The 16,813-nt window shown below is 43.6% G+C and overlaps 1 protein-coding gene across 2 annotated transcripts in view; it reads left to right on the top strand.

Moving 5' to 3' along the window:
- LOC137321182 (endophilin-A1-like) overlaps positions 1 to 16,813 on the top strand; it is a 156,038-nt gene that overhangs the window by 113,363 nt on the left and 25,862 nt on the right. For both annotated transcript variants that reach the window (XM_067983460.1, XM_067983459.1), the window contains exons 2-3: positions 2,082 to 2,150; positions 10,145 to 10,217. In XM_067983460.1, coding sequence (XP_067839561.1) covers positions 2,082 to 2,150; positions 10,145 to 10,217 — 142 coding nt within the window. The remainder of the gene's footprint in view (positions 1 to 2,081; positions 2,151 to 10,144; positions 10,218 to 16,813) is intronic.

Here is a 16,813-nt window from a genome sequence, read left to right as displayed (position 1 = left end):
TTCTGCTCGCTCACTAATGCCATATGTGACATCACTCGTTTTCACGTTAGTTCTACTTATATCCCAATTATTATATTTGTAAATTAATCTGTGTCGCCTATAATTTTGGAATATAGTTAAATCCATTTAACTGCAAATCAGATAAAAAAGCAAATTCCTGCTCATTTTTACCAAGTCCCAGTTTGAGATTCGTGTCACTATTCTGGGTTCATTCTCGATTATAACTGTGACGTCAGCCTGTGCCTTTTACTTTTACCTTCCTCTCACAAGGAACCTAGCTCTGAAAGTAGCACAAGCATACTTTTTTGAAATATTGTCATGTTTAATGTAGCAAAACATCAATGCACTTAGTGCTCTTACTTTTTTCACTTGAAAATGTTCTCCCTGCATTTCTCACCCCTCGTGCTCCCATCAATCATACCTTCTTACTTGATTGGAAGAGAGGACAATCTAAGCTCGTGGACCTCTGCGCGTCGTTACTTGGCGACTCCACCACATCTTATTGATGCGGTGAAGGAACTGTCTCAAATGGGAGTTCCCTGCTTCCCAATGTAGATATAAGATTCTGCTGTTAGCCAGAATGCTGTTGTACTATTGTGCTTTTTTTATCTAGTGTCCAAAACCATAAGGGTCAACAGCAACATGGCCCTGTTGAGGTTATACAAATGTGTTCTCTGGGGAAACCTGATGGTGAGTGTAGTTTCAAGGCTGCCTAATAATTGGAAAGCTAAACTGTTGGGAATTTCAGTCTGCCTTGACAGATTTTGAATCTCTTTTTGTAATTTACCACACTTCCCAAGATAGCTGGAGACCCCCTGCTCCCCAATCTCTGAAAACACGAATGTACCATCAGCTAGTAGGAGGTGCACAAGAACAGTAAAGGGTGACGGGCTCTTCATCCCAGCTTATGCTCGGTAGCACGGTTGAGATCAGGAACTCAGTGTAAAGAATTGAGGGTGTAGGCTGCATCCTGTCCTTCCGCAGCACAGCCCATTGGAAAATTAATCTATTGTACCACTGTGCTGCTCAATATGGCTTCATTTTTAATTGCTTACTGAAATGAATGTTACCTTGCTGCTGTACAGTGTCTGAATGACTGGAAGTGGATGGGACCTTTTTCCTAACAACACTATGTCCTATGATCAGTGGGTGTCCACAGTATTTCCCTTTTCTCTATATATAAACCTTAGACTATGAATTTCCTGCAATAAAAAAAAGCAGGCGGGCATTTAGCTCCCAGATCCATGGCAGTAGAAAGAATTTGCATTTATATGGCACCTTATCATGTTCTCAGGATATCTCAAAGCCCATCATAACCACTGAATTAGTTTTGAAGTGCAGTTATTGTTGTTATGTGGGCACATGTGGCAGCCAATTACACACCATGAAGTCCCATAAACAGCAAATGAGGTAAATGATCAGTTAATCTTTTTTTATTGGTGTTGGTTGAAGGAGAAATGTTGACAGAGAACTCTCTGCTCTTCAAATTGTGCCGTGGGATCTTTTATGCCCGTCTGAACATGCAAACAGGACCTAGGTTAATTTGATCTGAAAGATAATGCAGCATACTCTCAGTATTGTACTCAGTGCCAGTCTAAGTCATGTGCTTGAGTCTGAGAACCGGTTTGGGGGGAGCGGAGGGAGGGGAGGCAATGGGGTTGAACCCATAATCTTCTGACTCAGAGGCGAGACTGTTAGTAATTGAGCCAAGCTGACACTCGGGAGATCTGCAATGGCAGTCCAATGAGTGCGGCTCCTCCAATTTTTACTGTGATGCAAAACCCTCGAGGAGCCAATTGGAGACCAATTTGTTTCCCATATTAATTTGGTTTAGAATGGGAATTTACCAGGGGAGGAAAGAGGGCAGATTCAAATTGTGTGTCCCCACTCCATGGAGCTGTATGCTGGTAACTCCTGCATAGTATGTATCTCATCCCTACAGCAATTCTTATCATTTGTAATTTTTTTTTAATAAGGAGCAGACACAACCATATTAATGCTGTAGTTATATAGCTGTTTTTTGAGTCCTTTTCATGTTCGTTATTATAGTCTCACCTTTGTATATGTGTATGTTTCCACAGCGTGTAAGTGAAAAAGTTGGTGGTGCAGAAGGGACTAAACTGGATGATGACTTCAAAGAAATGGAAAAAGTAAGTGATGCATCCATCCTTCTGAGAATTAATTTACCCTGAATATGCCATTCAGTCACAGCCTGACAGGCATGAGCTGGATACAATCCCATATTGGAGGTCTATTTAGTTGAACTACGTTGTCATACATGGATTGGCTTTTCATTTATGTTGAAAAGATAGTTTGCAAGATATTGCCCGTAACAACCATATTGAAATAGACCACAGAAGCAAACACACTAAACCTTCTGGTATATCGAGATTTGGAACAAATATGGTATTCATTGTTAGTTGTCATGTGCTGTGTTTTTTGACCTCAGATCTGTGCAGAGAGAGTCCGATGTACCAGACAGTCACTATCTTCAGCAATGAAGAGAAAGAAGAACTGATATTGAAAATGTAATTTTCATTACAATTATGGGGGTGAATTTCCTCGGGACCTCTCCCACTCCTCCACGTGACTTTGGCAGAAACCAGGTTTACGTGTGTAAGTGGGGTTTTCATCAAAGTTCTGGCAGCGATCAGGAGAAGCCCGAGGAAACTCACACCCGGTGTTTTACACAAGCAGCATGATATTTTTAGGCAGCAACAAAGTAAATTTCAATGCAAACCATGTCAAATCCTGCTTCATTTAAAAAAAATGGTTTGCCATTACTTTTCAAAGGCTGCAACTTTAATCAGAAGTGTACAGACTCCCTTGCTGGTCAAGGAACACTGAAGGCACTCACTGAACCTTAGCTCCAGCAAAGTAAAAGGATCCATCATTTTAAATTCTTTCATTTTTTTTTTGAAATTCTAAAATGAAAGGTTTGCTGAATTTGAATTAGAGTGTGGTAAACAATCAGAACCAATTTGCTTTTATTATCTTACATTCTGGATTTTTTCTGCAGTCTGGGTTTGTTTTAAAAATTGAGTAACCGAGAACGGGACACCACAAAGGTTTAAAAGAATAAAAGAGACCAATGGATCAGGAAGTGATGATGGGGTAATGCTATGCTTGAGTTTTAAAAGTCTGAAGATTGTAGGAGGAGGGGAAGATTGATGGAGGTAAGGAATTCCATAGTTTAGTGGTCCTGGGAAGGAATCAGTTAGAGTGGTGGACTGTGCAAAGAGTGTCGATTTCAACACAGTGATGATGTAGGGACGATGAAGAAGAGGTAGCATTGCGTATTTCTTGTTTAGAAGGAACAGGAGAAGGAAATTTAATGTTTTGACCAATTACAGTGATGTTGCTTAAATGCCGTTTGCCAACAAAACTTAACTGTTTACGAAGCCATTTTGTGGTAGTTTCTGCTCAAATCAGTGCAATAGTTGGCCATTCATATTACCTTTATGGTAGCCATGTTCTACTGACTCTCCCACCTTGGTCATACATCCTCTGACCCCTACACTGGTTTGCCTCAGTACATCTGCTAGAACATCATAAATGAGGCCAATAACTGCTCCAATTGTTCAATCAGCTATAATGTTGTACTGACATGAGTTGAAATGACATGTTGGGCAGAAGGCAACAGCAAGTTGGGAGATTTGGTAGAATGTCGTACCTGATTGTATTTCAGTCATCTGTTCAATGAGTGAGTTGGGGATGCAGGGGAGATTGTGGAGCGGAAGAGATTAGGACAGCTTCCTTCCTGACCCAATCGCCCGATCTTCAATGCTCCTTCACTGGCGAGCTGCCTGTCACTGTCCACAGTTCGCTGGCTCGATGAAATGAGGCCCAAGGCCCAATATCAGATGGCTCTCGGGCACCTGAATTTCTAGGCTGGCGATTTTAAGAGTGCCAAGAAATGAAGAACTAAAGGTGGAACCATGAATGGTAAGTGGTGGTAGCTTTTAGCTAGACAAGAAATTAAAATAAGATTTTCATTACCGCATCGAAGGGGATGGAGGAAAAGAAAATGTGATTGAAATGTGGTTGCAGTTCAAGAGAATTGGAGGTAGTTGCTACTGAGGGTGTGTGATCTGAAAGAATGGAATTATCAACTACAGAACAGATGGGCTTGGATGAAGTCAGTAATATAAAGAGGGAACAAAGTGTGAGAGAGGACAGAGCCCTGGGTTAATGGGGGAGAGATTCAGCCATGGGAGGACGTCCGCTTCAGATCGGATAAAAGACTGCTACAAATCTTTTAAAGTTATTTTTATACCATCAGATGGAATATTTAAGTGGCATTTCAGTAGAATATTGGAAGAAATATTATCACCAAGGGTTTTAATGATGCAGATTGCTTGTCCATGCAGAATGTTCTGATTATAATCTATTTATGTACATTTAACTTCTCTCAGCTGCTGGTTTGGAAGTTTATTGTTCAAGCATCTGTTCTGTAGCTGACCTAGTGTTTTTTTCCTTGTTATTTATACTCCTGTTTATTATTAATGAAGTAAAGGTCTGTGCTCAGCACATGCTAAGGAAATAATGTAATTGGTCTTTTCAATGTACTTGAAGCTGAAATGATTTTCAACTCAGTAAAAAGTTGATTGGACCAATCACCCCAAATATTTCCAAATTTTATCAACTAGATTGTATTGGCTGTTATCTGTTATACAGACACCAACATGTACACAAGCCCAGGCCTATGTATAGATTTATGGACCAATACTAAGAGACAAAAATCAATAGAGCATGATCCAGTGCTGACCATAAAAATAATAAATCACTGATCAATAAACCTGTTAGAAATTTCTATTATTCTGTAAATCATCTGAAAATTCCCATCTATTATAGTTTTTTTGTGCTAACGTATGTAAAATTGACTTGACTTTCCCTCTGCATAAAGGAAGAAGCATTGGGTGGGATTTAAAACTTAATTGAATATGACACTTTTGAAGGACAGATCAAAAGTCTCAAGATTCACTGAGACCCCAGCTGATCATTGAGGGAGGCTTTAATATAGTGAAAAGCACTAGAATTAACTCTGACATTTTACTCATATAATTGTATACTTGTAAAATCATGAATGATCTAGACAGAGTAGATAGAGAGAAACTGTTCCCATTGGCGGAAGGGTCAAGAACCAGAGGACATAGATTTAAGGTGATTGGCAAAAGAACCAAAGTTGACATAAGGAAAAACTTTTTTACACAGCGAGTGGTTATGATCTGGAATCCACTGCCCGAGGGGGTGGTGAAGGCAGATTCAATCGTGGCCTTCAAAAGGGAATTAGATAAATACTTGAAGGGGAAAAAATTTGCTGGGCTACGGGGATAAGCCGGGGAGTGGGACGAGCTGGATTGCTCTTGCAGAGAGCTAGCGCGGACTCGATGGGCCGAATGGCCTCCTTCCTGTTGTAACCTTTCAATGAATTAAAACACAGCTGGGGTGAATTCAACCACTTTCTATGTCTGAGTGATACATTTGTGGGCAAAATGCCTTATCCAAGCAGTCTGTTTTCTGGATGACTAGTTTGTTATTGTTTTTTTAATTCAGAAGTGATGTTACTTGACTTTGTTGAGACAATTAAAATGCAAAAATTCTTTCTAAGCTGAGCTCTGAGCTGGATAAGTGATTTGTACAGGAATGGGATTTGGGTTTCACCAAATTCTGAGGTCCAAAGTTTCAGGTATATGGGAAGCTGGATCCAGATCTGAAGATCCAGCCCCAACAGTCAACTTAAAGTTCTGTAACCAGCAAGGAATACAGCGGAAAATTCTTCTCCCTAACAAAGTGCACAAACTAACTAACCTACCCACACCACCAGAGAAAACAAATTCAAACTCAGCTGCTAATGGCAGTTATACCTAACCAGAGATCAGCTGAACACAGGCCAAGCATCAAACCTGACTCCTTACTGGTCGGAGTAGCTCAGGTACACACTAAAGAAACTTGTTGGGCCATTGGGACGGCCAGATTGAAGAATGGAATATCTTGATCTAAATGTAATGTAAATTCTTGATTAACTGTTGCCCTCCACTACTCAATCTATATAAAACACAGAGACCTGAGATAACTCTCACTTGTATAAACCTGTTCTGGTCTGAAATAGCATGTAGAGAAAATGTGTTCAAAGACCAGAAAACAAAATCTTTAGTCTTGAAAGACAATTGTCATCTTTCAGAGCAAAATTACCTGTATTATTATAGCTCTGTCATTTTCCAAAGAAGTAATCCATTTATATGAGCTAATACTTCCATTGGGGAAGCTGGGCTGAAAGGGAGTACAAGTCAGGGATAAAAATACGACATGTGGCTCCAATTGTCTCACCCATGCTCCCAAGGGCGCAGCTCCCTGCAGGGATCACTGATTTATCCCTATAATATTGCAAGATGTATATTTTACCTATATTTAAAAGTCAAGGTAAAGGTTTGTATTGCTGCAGTTGAGCCTCATAGGTACAATTTGACTGCGATTCAAGTCTTGTGTGCTTACGAGTTTGTTTCATTTGTGGTAATTAGTTCTGGTGGACTTATTTTATATGGTATTCCTATAAACGTGACATTCTCTAAACAATCCAAAATCAGCCAATGTTTCAGTACCTGATCATCATCCAGTGGCTTCTGCTGAAAACTGTGTCTATGTAAACATTTGTAAGGAATCTTACAACACCAGGTTATAGTCCAAGTGTTTTATTTGAAAATCACAAGCTTTCGGAGGCTTTCTCCTTCGTCAGATGAAGTGTGGGATTCCTTGAAGGTTACCGCATTTATAGTCAGAGAACAATACCTGGTGATTACAGATAATCTTTCCAACTGCCCGTTGTCAAGGCAATCAAAGTGTTCAGACAGAGAGATGTTACATACAGGACCACCGAATATACAAACAGCCAGAACAAAAGACAGAAAGAGAGAGAGACATCCGAAAGGAAGAGAAAGAGAGAGAATGATCCGTTGTATTAAAAACAGATAACTTTTTTTCGCTGGTGGGATTACGTGTAGCGTGACATGAACCCAAGGTCCCGGTTGAGGCCGTCCTCATGGGTGCGGAACTTGGCTATCAATTTCTGCTCGACGATTTTGCGTTGTCGTGTGTCTCGAAGATCGCCTTGGAGAACGCTTACCCGAAGATCGGTGGCTGAATGTCCTTGACTGCTGTAGTGTTCCCCGACTGGGAGGGAACCCTCCTGTCTGGCGATTGTTGCGCGGTGTCCGTTCATCCGTTGTCGCAGTGTCTGCATGGTCTTGCCAATGTACCATGCTCCGGGGCATCCTTTCTTGCAACGTATGAGGTAGACAACGTTGGCCGAGTCACAGGAGTATGAACCATGTACCTGGTGGGTGGTGTCCTCTCGTGTGATGGTGGTATCTGTGTCGATGATCTGGCATGTCTTGCAGAGGTTGCCGTGGCAGGGTTGTGTGGTGTCGTGGACGCTGTTCTCCTGAAAGCTGGGTAATTTGCTGCGAACGATGGTCTGTTTGAGGTTGGGTGGCTGTTTGAAGGCGAGTAGTGGAGGTGTGGGGATGGCCTTAGCGAGGTGTTCGTCGTCATCGATGACATGTTGAAGGCTGCGGAGAACATGGCGGGGAAGTACTGGACGACGAAGGGTACTCTGTTGGTTGCGTCCCGTGTTAGTCTTCTGAGGAGGTCTATGCGATTTTTCGCTGTGGCCCGTCGGAACTGTTGATCGACGAGTCGAACATCATATCCCGTTCGTGCAGGGAACCCCCAGCTTCTGTTGCGACACTACAGACTTCCTACAAAAACTCAGCACCCACGGACCAGTTGAACCAGGAACACTTCTCACCACGATGGACGTCTCGGCACTCTACACCAGTATCCCCCACGATGACGGCATCGCTGCAACAGCATCAATACTCAACACCAACAACAGCCAATCTCCAGACGCCATCCTACAACTCATCCGCTTCATCCTGGATCACAATGTCTTCACCTTCGATAACCAGTTCTTTACCCAAACACACGGAACAGCCATGGGGACCTAATTCGCACCGCAATACGCCAACATTTTCATGCACAAGTTCGAGCAGGACTTCTTCACTGCACAGGACCTCCAACCAATGCTATACACCAGATACATCGACGACATTTTCTTCCTATGGACCCACGGTGAAGAATCACTGAAGAGACTACACGATAACATCAACAAGTTCCATCCCACCATCAAGCTCACCATGGACTACTCCTCAGAATCAGTTTCTTTCTTGGACACACGAATCTCCATCAAAGACGGGCACCTCAGCACCTCACTCTACCGCAAGCCCACGGACAACCTCACGATGCTCCACTTTTCCAGCTACCACCCTAACCACGTGAAAGAGACCATCCCCTATGGACAGGCCCTGCGAATACACAGGATCTGCTCAGATGAGGAGGAACGCGATGGACACCTACAGATGCTGAAAGACGCCCTTGTAAGAACGGGATATGACGCTCGACTCGTCGATTGACAGTACCGACGGGCCACAGCGAAAAATCGCATAGACCTCCTCAGAAGACTAACACGGGACGCAACCAACAGAGTACCCTTCGTCGTCCAGTACTTCCCCGGAGCGGAGAAACTACGCCATGTTCTCCGCAGCCTTCAACATGTCATCGATGACGACGAACACCTCGCTAAGGCCATCCCCACACCTCCACTACTCGCCTTCAAACAGCCACCCAACCTCAAACAGACCATCGTTCGCAGCAAATTACTCAGCTTTCAAGAGAACAGCGTCCACGACACCACACAACCCTGCCACGGCAACCTCTGCAAGACATGCCAGATCATCAACACAGATACCACCATCACACGAGAGGACACCACCCACCAGGTACATGGTTCATACTCCTGTGACTCGGCCAACGTTGTCTACCCCATACGTTGCAAGAAAGGATGCCCCGGAGCATGGTACATTGGCGAGACCATGCAGACACTGCGACAACGGATGAACGGACACCGCGCAACAATCGCCAGACAGGAGGGTTCCTTCCCAGTCGGGGAACATTTCAGCAGTCAAGGACATTAAGCCACCGATCTTCGGGTAAGTGTTCTCCAAGGCGGCCTTCGAGACACACGACAACGCAAAATCGTCGAGCAGAAATTGATAGCCAAGTTCCGCATCCATGAGGACGGCCTCAACCGGGATCTTGGGTTCATGTCACGCTACAGGTAACCCCACCAGCGAAAAAAAGTTATCTTTTTAATACAACGGGTCATTCTCTCTCTTTCTCTTCCTTTCGGATGTCTCTCTCTCTCTCTTTCTGTCTTTTGTTCTGGCCGTTTGTATATTCGGTGGTCCTGTATGTAACATCTCTCTGTCTGAACACTTTGATTGCCTTGACAACGGGCAGTTGGAAAGATTATCTGTAATCACCAGGTATTGTTCTCTGACTATAAATGCGGTAACCTTCAAGGAATCCCACACTTCACCTGACGAAGGAGAAAGCCTCCGAAAGCTTGTGATTTTCAAATAAATCTGTTGGACTATAACCTGGTGTTGTAAGATTCCTTACATTTGTGAACCCCAGTCCATCACCGGCATCTCCACATTGTTTAAACATTGGGGGAGGACAGAATTGGGCTCAACTACAATGTCCTCCGTGGTCAAATAGCATGATGACAGTCTAGGCTCATACACGAAGGGTGGTCACTAAGAGAGGTACTGGAGGGTAGTGGGTGGATGTGGAACCGCATCCCAACATGAATTAGTCCTTCAGGAGAAGAGGCAACGAAACTGCAGGAGAAGCAAAACTTCACCAAAAATGTGATGATCAGGGAAGCTAGCTGCAGTGAAATCATAAACCTGTTCTTTATAAGAAATCGTCCTGCCCTCCGCTATTGTTGGATTAGATCAGCAACACCTCTGTGCAGATAGAGTTACTCATAATTACTGCTCTATATCAGTCACCCTAGTGTAACTTGACTGGACCATAATGTTTGACTGAATGAACGGTTTACTGTTGGAATACATAAGATTGTAGAAATAACAAAAAGTTATTGAGCCTCTCCATCTCAGCCCACCGCTCCGGTTGTCTTGCTCCCTTGTTGCTGTGCTATAAATTCTATACATACAGAAAGAGCAGTGGGTCATAATACTGTGGCTGAGTTCATTTGGTTTTGATTTCTTCTTATGTTCAGAAGGTGGATATTACCAGCCGAGCAGTAATGGAAATAATGACCAAAACAACAGAATATCTGCAGCCCAATCCAGGTAACGTGTCCATTTTTATTTTGATGCTATATGGACATAATGGTGCATTTTCATTCTTCAGTGGAGATTATTGTGACCTCATGACTGGAAAAATAAAACCATATAATATTCAAGGTGTGTTCTAAGATTTTTTTTTGTTCTCACTAATTATAAATGCTAGAATCTATTATTAAGGACGTATTAACAGGGCACTTAGAAAATCATAATATGATTAGGTAGAGTCAACATGGTTTTATCAATGGGAAATCGTGTTTGACAAATCTATTAGAGTTTTTTGAGGATGTAATTATCAGGGTAGATAAAGTGGAACCAGTGGATGTAGAATATTTGGATATTCAAAAGGCATTTGATAAGGTGCCACACAAGAGGTTGTTACACAAGATAAGGGCTCATGGTATTGGGGGTAATACATTAGTATGGATAGAGGATTGGTTAACAGACAGAAAACAGAGAGTAGGAATAAACGGGTCATTTTCGGGTTGGCAGGCTGTAAATAGTGGGGTGACGCAAGGATCAGTACTTGGGCCTCAGCTATTTACAATCTATATTAATGACTTAGATGAAGGGACCAAGTGTAATGTATCCAAGTTTGCTGATGATTCAAACCTAGGTGGGAAAGTAAGCTGTGAGGAGGACACAAAGAGTTTGCAAAGGGATATAGACAGGTTAAGTGAGTGGGCAAGAAGGTGGCAGATGGAGTATAATGTTGGGAAATGTGAAATTATTCACTTTGGTAGGAAAAATTAAAAAATTAAATTTTTTAAATGGTGAGAAATTATTAAATGTTGGTGTTCAGAGAGATTTGGGTATCCTTGTACACGGAACACAGAAAGTTAACACGCAGGTACAGCAAGCAATTAGGAAGGCAAATGGTATGTTGGCCTTTATTGCAAGTGGGTTGGAATACAAGAGTAAGGAAGTCTTGCTGCAATTGTACAGGGCTTTGGTGAGAGTAGTGTATACAGTTTTGGTCTCCTTACCTAAAGAATGATATACTTGCCTTAGAGGCGGTGCAACGAAGGTTTACTAGATTGATTCCTGGGATGAGAGGGTTTCCTATGAGGAAAAATTGAGTGGAATGGGTCTATACTCTCTTGAGTTTAGAAGAATGAGAGGTGATCTCTTTGAAATATAAGATTCTTAGAGGGCTTGACAGGGTAGATGCTGAGAGGCTGATTTCCACTGGCTGGAGAGTCAAGAACTAGGAGTCATAGTCTCAGGATAAGGGATCGGCCATTTCGGACTGAGATAAGGAGGAATTTTTTCACTCAGAACGTCCCGATAATTTGGAATTTTCTACCCTAGAGTGCTGTGGATGCTCAGTCGTTGAGTACATTCAAGACTGAGAGCGATAGATTTTTGGGCTAGAAGGGAATCAAGGATCACGGAGTTGAGGTTGTAGATCAGCCATGATCTTATTGAATGGTGGAGCAGGCTCGAGGGGCTGTTTGGCCCACTCCTGCTCCTATTTCATATGTTCTATGTTACCTCTAGTTTTGGACTCCACTACAAGTGGAAACATTTTCGCTACATCTACCCTATCATTATCTTGAAGACCTCTATCAGGTCACCCCTCAGCCTGCCCTTATATAGAGAAAAGAGTCCCAGCCCGTTCAACCTTTCCTAATAAAGATATCCCGTCTTCACACTGAGACGCCGTCCAACGTGTTGTGTGGCACTACCACCGTGTTAAATGAGATAGATTCAGAACAGATCTAGCAGCTCAAAACTGGGCATACACGAGGCGCTGTGGGCCATCAGCAGCAGCAGAATTGTATTCCAGCACAATCTGTAGCCTTAGGGCCTGGCATATCCCTCACTCTACCATTACCAACAACCCTGGTTCAATGAGGAGTGTAGAAGAGTATGCCAGGAGCAGCACCAGGCGTGCCTAAAAATGAGGAGCCAACCTGGTGAAGCTACAACACAGAACTACATGCATGCCAAACAGCAGAAGCAACATGCAATAGACAGAGCTAAGTGATTCCACAACCAACGGATCAGATCAAAGCTCTGCAGTCCTGCCACATCCAGTCGTGAATGGTGGTGGACAGTTAAACAATTAACGGGAGGACGAGGCTCTGTAAACATCCCCATCCTCAATGATGGTGGAGTCCAGCACGTGAGTGCAAAAGACAAGGCTGAAACGTTTGCAACCATCTTCAGCCAGAAGTGCCAAGTGGATGATCCATCTCAGCCTCCTCCTGATATCCCCACCATCACAGAAGCCAGTCTTCAGCCGATTCGATTCTCTCCATGTGACGTCAAGAAACAGCTGAGTGCACTGGATACAGCAAAGGCAATGGGCCCGACAACATCCCGGCTGTAATGCTGAAGACTTGTGCTCCAGAACTAGCCGTGCCTCTAGCCAAGCTGTTCCAGTACAGCTACAACACTGGCATCTACCCAACAAAATGGTAAAATGCCTGGGTATGTCCTGTCCACAAAAAGCAGGACAAATCCAATCCGGCCAATTACTGCCCCATCAGTCTACTCTCAATCATCAGCAAAGTGATGGAAGGTGTCATCGACAGTGCTATTAAGCGGCACTTGCTCTCCAATAACCTGCTCACCGATGCTCAGTTTGGGTTCCGCCAGGACCACTCAGCTCCAGACCTCATTACAGCCTTGGTCTAAACATGGACAAAAGAGCTGAATTCCAGAGGTGAGGTGAGAGTGACTGCCCTTGACATCAAGGCAGTATTTGACCGAGTGTGGCATCAAGGAGCCCTAGTAAAATTGATGCCATTGGGAATCGGGGAAAACTCTCCAGTGGCTGGAGTCATACCTAGCACAAAGGAAGATGGTAGTGGTTGTTGGAGGCCAATCATCTCAGCCCCAGGACATTGCTGCAGGAGTTCCTCAGGGCAGTGTCCTAGGCCCAACCATCTTCAGCTGCTTCATCAATGACCTTCCCTCCATCATAAGGTCAGAAGTGGGGATGTTCGCTGATGATTGCACAGTGTTCAATTCCATTCGCAACCCCTCAGATAATGAAGCAGTCTGTGCCCGCATGCAGCAAGACCTGGATAACATCCAGGCTTGGGCTGATAAGTGGCAAGCAACATTCGCGCCAAGCAAATGCCAGGCAATGACCATCTCTAACAAGAGAGAGTCTAACCATCTCCCCTTGACATTCAACGGCATTACCATCGCCGAATCGCCCACAATCAACATCCTGGGGGTCACCATTGACCAAAAACTTAACTGGACCAGCCACATAAATACTGTGGCTACAAGAGCAGGTCAGAGGCTGGGTATTCTGTGGCGAATGACTCACCTCCTGACTCCCCAAAGCCTTTCCACCATCTACAAGGCACAAGTCATGAGTGTGATGGAATACTCTCCACTTGCCTGGATGAGTGCAGCTCCAACAACACTCAAGAAGCTGGATACCATCCAGGACAAAGAAACCCGCTTGTTTGGCAACCCATCCACTCCTTAAAATTTACTCCCTCCACCACCAGCGCAGCATGGCTTCAGTGTGTACCATCTACAAGATGCACTGTAGCAACTCGCCAAGGCTTCTTCGACATCACCTCCCAAACCCGCGTCCTCTATCACTAGAAGAACAAGGGCAGCAGGCGCATGGGAACAACACCACCTGCACGTTCCCCTCAAAGTCACACACCATCCTGACTTGGAAATATATCACCGTTCCTTCATTGTCGCTGGATCAAAATCCTGGAACTCCCCTATCTTACAGCACTGTGGGAGAACCTTCACCACACGGACTGCAGCGGTTCAAGAAGGCAGCTCACCACCACCTTCTCAAGGGCAATTAGGGGTGGACAATAAATGCTGGCCTTGCCAGCGACGCCCACATCCCATGAATGAAGAAAAAAAATCCTCTCAGTACTGGTATCATCCTTGTCATAGAGACATTAAAGTAGCGCCATGAAAATTTTTAATAGCCCAGACTGAATCAGAATTAATAGATTGATGGCAATAAATCTTTTTAGTATTATATTTCATATCACACTTGTAGTATGAACAGAATATACATTGACAAGCTATTGAATGTGGAATTTATCATATGAGAGTGGAATTTATATTGTTCATTTGTGCCAGCAGTGCTTGAGAGTTATTTGGTCCCGCCCACTAATCGGATATCTTTGGTTCAGGTATCAGCACCTATTGGATAGAAATTTTCATGGCACTGCTTTAATGTCTGGTGTGGAATCTTCTGCTGTAACCCCACTGTGTACCTTATGACACATTCAATATCAGTTCTGAACCACCCAATCAAGTAACAAGACACCATGGAAAAAAATTGCTGCAATAACCAAACTCAAATGGATACCAAAAATTGCATTTCTCCAGCACTTCTCACATTAAAGAGCATTAAAGGATAATGGACACTGAGCAGGAGGGAGAAAGGGAAGAGAAGGGCTTGGGGACACATAGAAAGCACAAAAAGAAGGGTCTTCAGGTGGCTTTTAAAGGCGTGGAGGAAGGTGGCAAGGTGGGCTTGTTTAGGGAAGGAGTACCACAAGCTGAAACATTATGCCTGAAGGAGTGGATGCCAATTTTGATTTGGAAAGAACAATGATTGACTGGTGTAGGAGGGGCAGAGGACATGGACTGGAGATTACAAAGGCTGAGAGCAAAGCCATGGAGTGAGGGTGAGAATCTTAGGCCACTCTCTAGGGCATAGGGAGCCAGTGAAGCTGGTAAAGACTAAGGTAGTAGGGATGTGAGCCTTAGTGCAGGGGAGAATAGAAGCCATGGTGCTGTGGTTGTTTTGTATTTTACGGAGGGTGGAAGCAGAGAGGCCGGCAGAGAGAGTCGTGAGTCGATAATGGCGTGGACAAGGATTTCAGCTGCTGAGGAGGCAGGGGCAGGGAAGGCTGCGATTTTCCTTGTGGGCCCTGGAGCACTCCTGCTCATCCTGGCCCAACAAAGGAAAGTTTTTCACTTACCTGGAGGGACTCTTCGTCCTTCCCACCAGCTGCCGACCTGCTTCAACCTGGCGGGGTAAACCATCATACTGTCCCCATTCAGGACTCGGCTAAAAGGCTATCGGGGTCCTATTGACATCATAGGACCCCAATTAGTATTTATGCACAAGGCTCCCATTAGAGTCCAGTGGGGGCTTCATCCACCACCAGAACCAGCAGCGTTCAAATCACAGACCGGCGGGAAGAGCATGAAATGAAGCCACTCCATTTTAACTGCTCGCCTGCTCTGATCCACCGAGCAGGGAGTTAAAATTCCCCCAAAGGTTTATGAAAGATATTCACTACTCCTGATGAAAATAAAAACACAAAAGCCTGCCTTATGTTTGAGAAATCACTTTCTTGTCTCAGAAAAAACAGCTAAACTGGGATCTAAATAAAACATTTGGCAGTGCTCATTGGATATTGCATTCATACAACTTGAGTCAAAATCCATTTGTCACTTAAGATTTAAATATTAATCCACTGGCACATAATTCAAAGTCGCAATGCTGAAATAAACCATATTTTGTTTGGACTATGTTTATACCATCCTCTAAATTGTTGCCCAGTTTAATTTAATACCTCCTAGTGTTGTCTCTTGGTTCAGTATCTGAATTTAAAATGTTAAATGACTACATTTTCTATAACAGAATTCAAAAGTTCTTTGTTTTATCTACTCTGCATAACTTAATGAGAACATCCTAATATGTTTTTCAAATGTATTCTACAAGATTTTCAAATGACAGAGAGACTAAACGCATTAAAATCCTTTTAGGTCAAGGATTTTAGCCTTTATTGCAAGGGGATTGGAGTACAAGAGTGAGGAAGTCTTGCTGCAATTGTACAGGGCTTTAGGAAGACCTCACCTGGATTACTGTGTACAGTTTTGGTCTCCTTATCTATGGAAGGATATACTCGCCTTAGAGGCGGTGCAGTGAAGGTTCACTAGATTGATTCGTGGGATGAGAGGTTTGTCCTAGTTACACAAGATAAGGGCTCATGGGGTTGGGGGTAATATATTAGCATGGATGGAGGATTGGTTAACGGACAGAAAACAGAGAGTTGGCAGGCTGTAACTAGTGGGGTGCCGCAAGGATCAGTGCTTGGGCCTCAGCTATTTATAATCTATTTAATGAGTTGGATGAAGGGACCGAGTGTAATGTATCCAGGTTTGCTGGTGATACAAAGCTAGGTGGGAAAGTAAGTTGTGAGGAGGACACAAAGAGTCTGCAAAGGGACATAGACAGATTAAGCGAGTGGGCAAGAAGGTGGCAGATGGAGTATAATGTGGGGAAATGTGAAGTTATTCACTTTGGTAGGAAGAATAGAGAAACAGAATATTTTTTAAAATGGTGAGTAACTATTAAATGTTGTTAGTCAGAGGGATTTGAGTGTCCTTGTACATGAAACACAGAAAGTTAACATGCAGGTACAGTAAGCAATTAGGAAAGCAAATTATATATTGGCCTTTATTGCAAGGGGGGGTTGGAGTACAAGAGTAAAGAAGCCTTGCTGCAATTGTACAGGGCTTTGGTGAGACCACATCTGGAGTACTGTGTATAGTTTTGGTCTCCTTATCTTCGAGGCTATGCAACAAAGATTCCTGGGTTAAGAGGGTTGTCCTATGAGGAGAGATTGAGTAGAATGGGCCTATAC

This window comes from Heptranchias perlo, chromosome 4 (assembly GCF_035084215.1).
Source record: "Heptranchias perlo isolate sHepPer1 chromosome 4, sHepPer1.hap1, whole genome shotgun sequence".
NCBI lineage: Eukaryota > Metazoa > Chordata > Chondrichthyes > Hexanchiformes > Hexanchidae > Heptranchias > Heptranchias perlo.
Note: the sequence above shows the minus strand (reverse complement) of the source record. Positions and strands in the feature narration are given on the sequence as shown.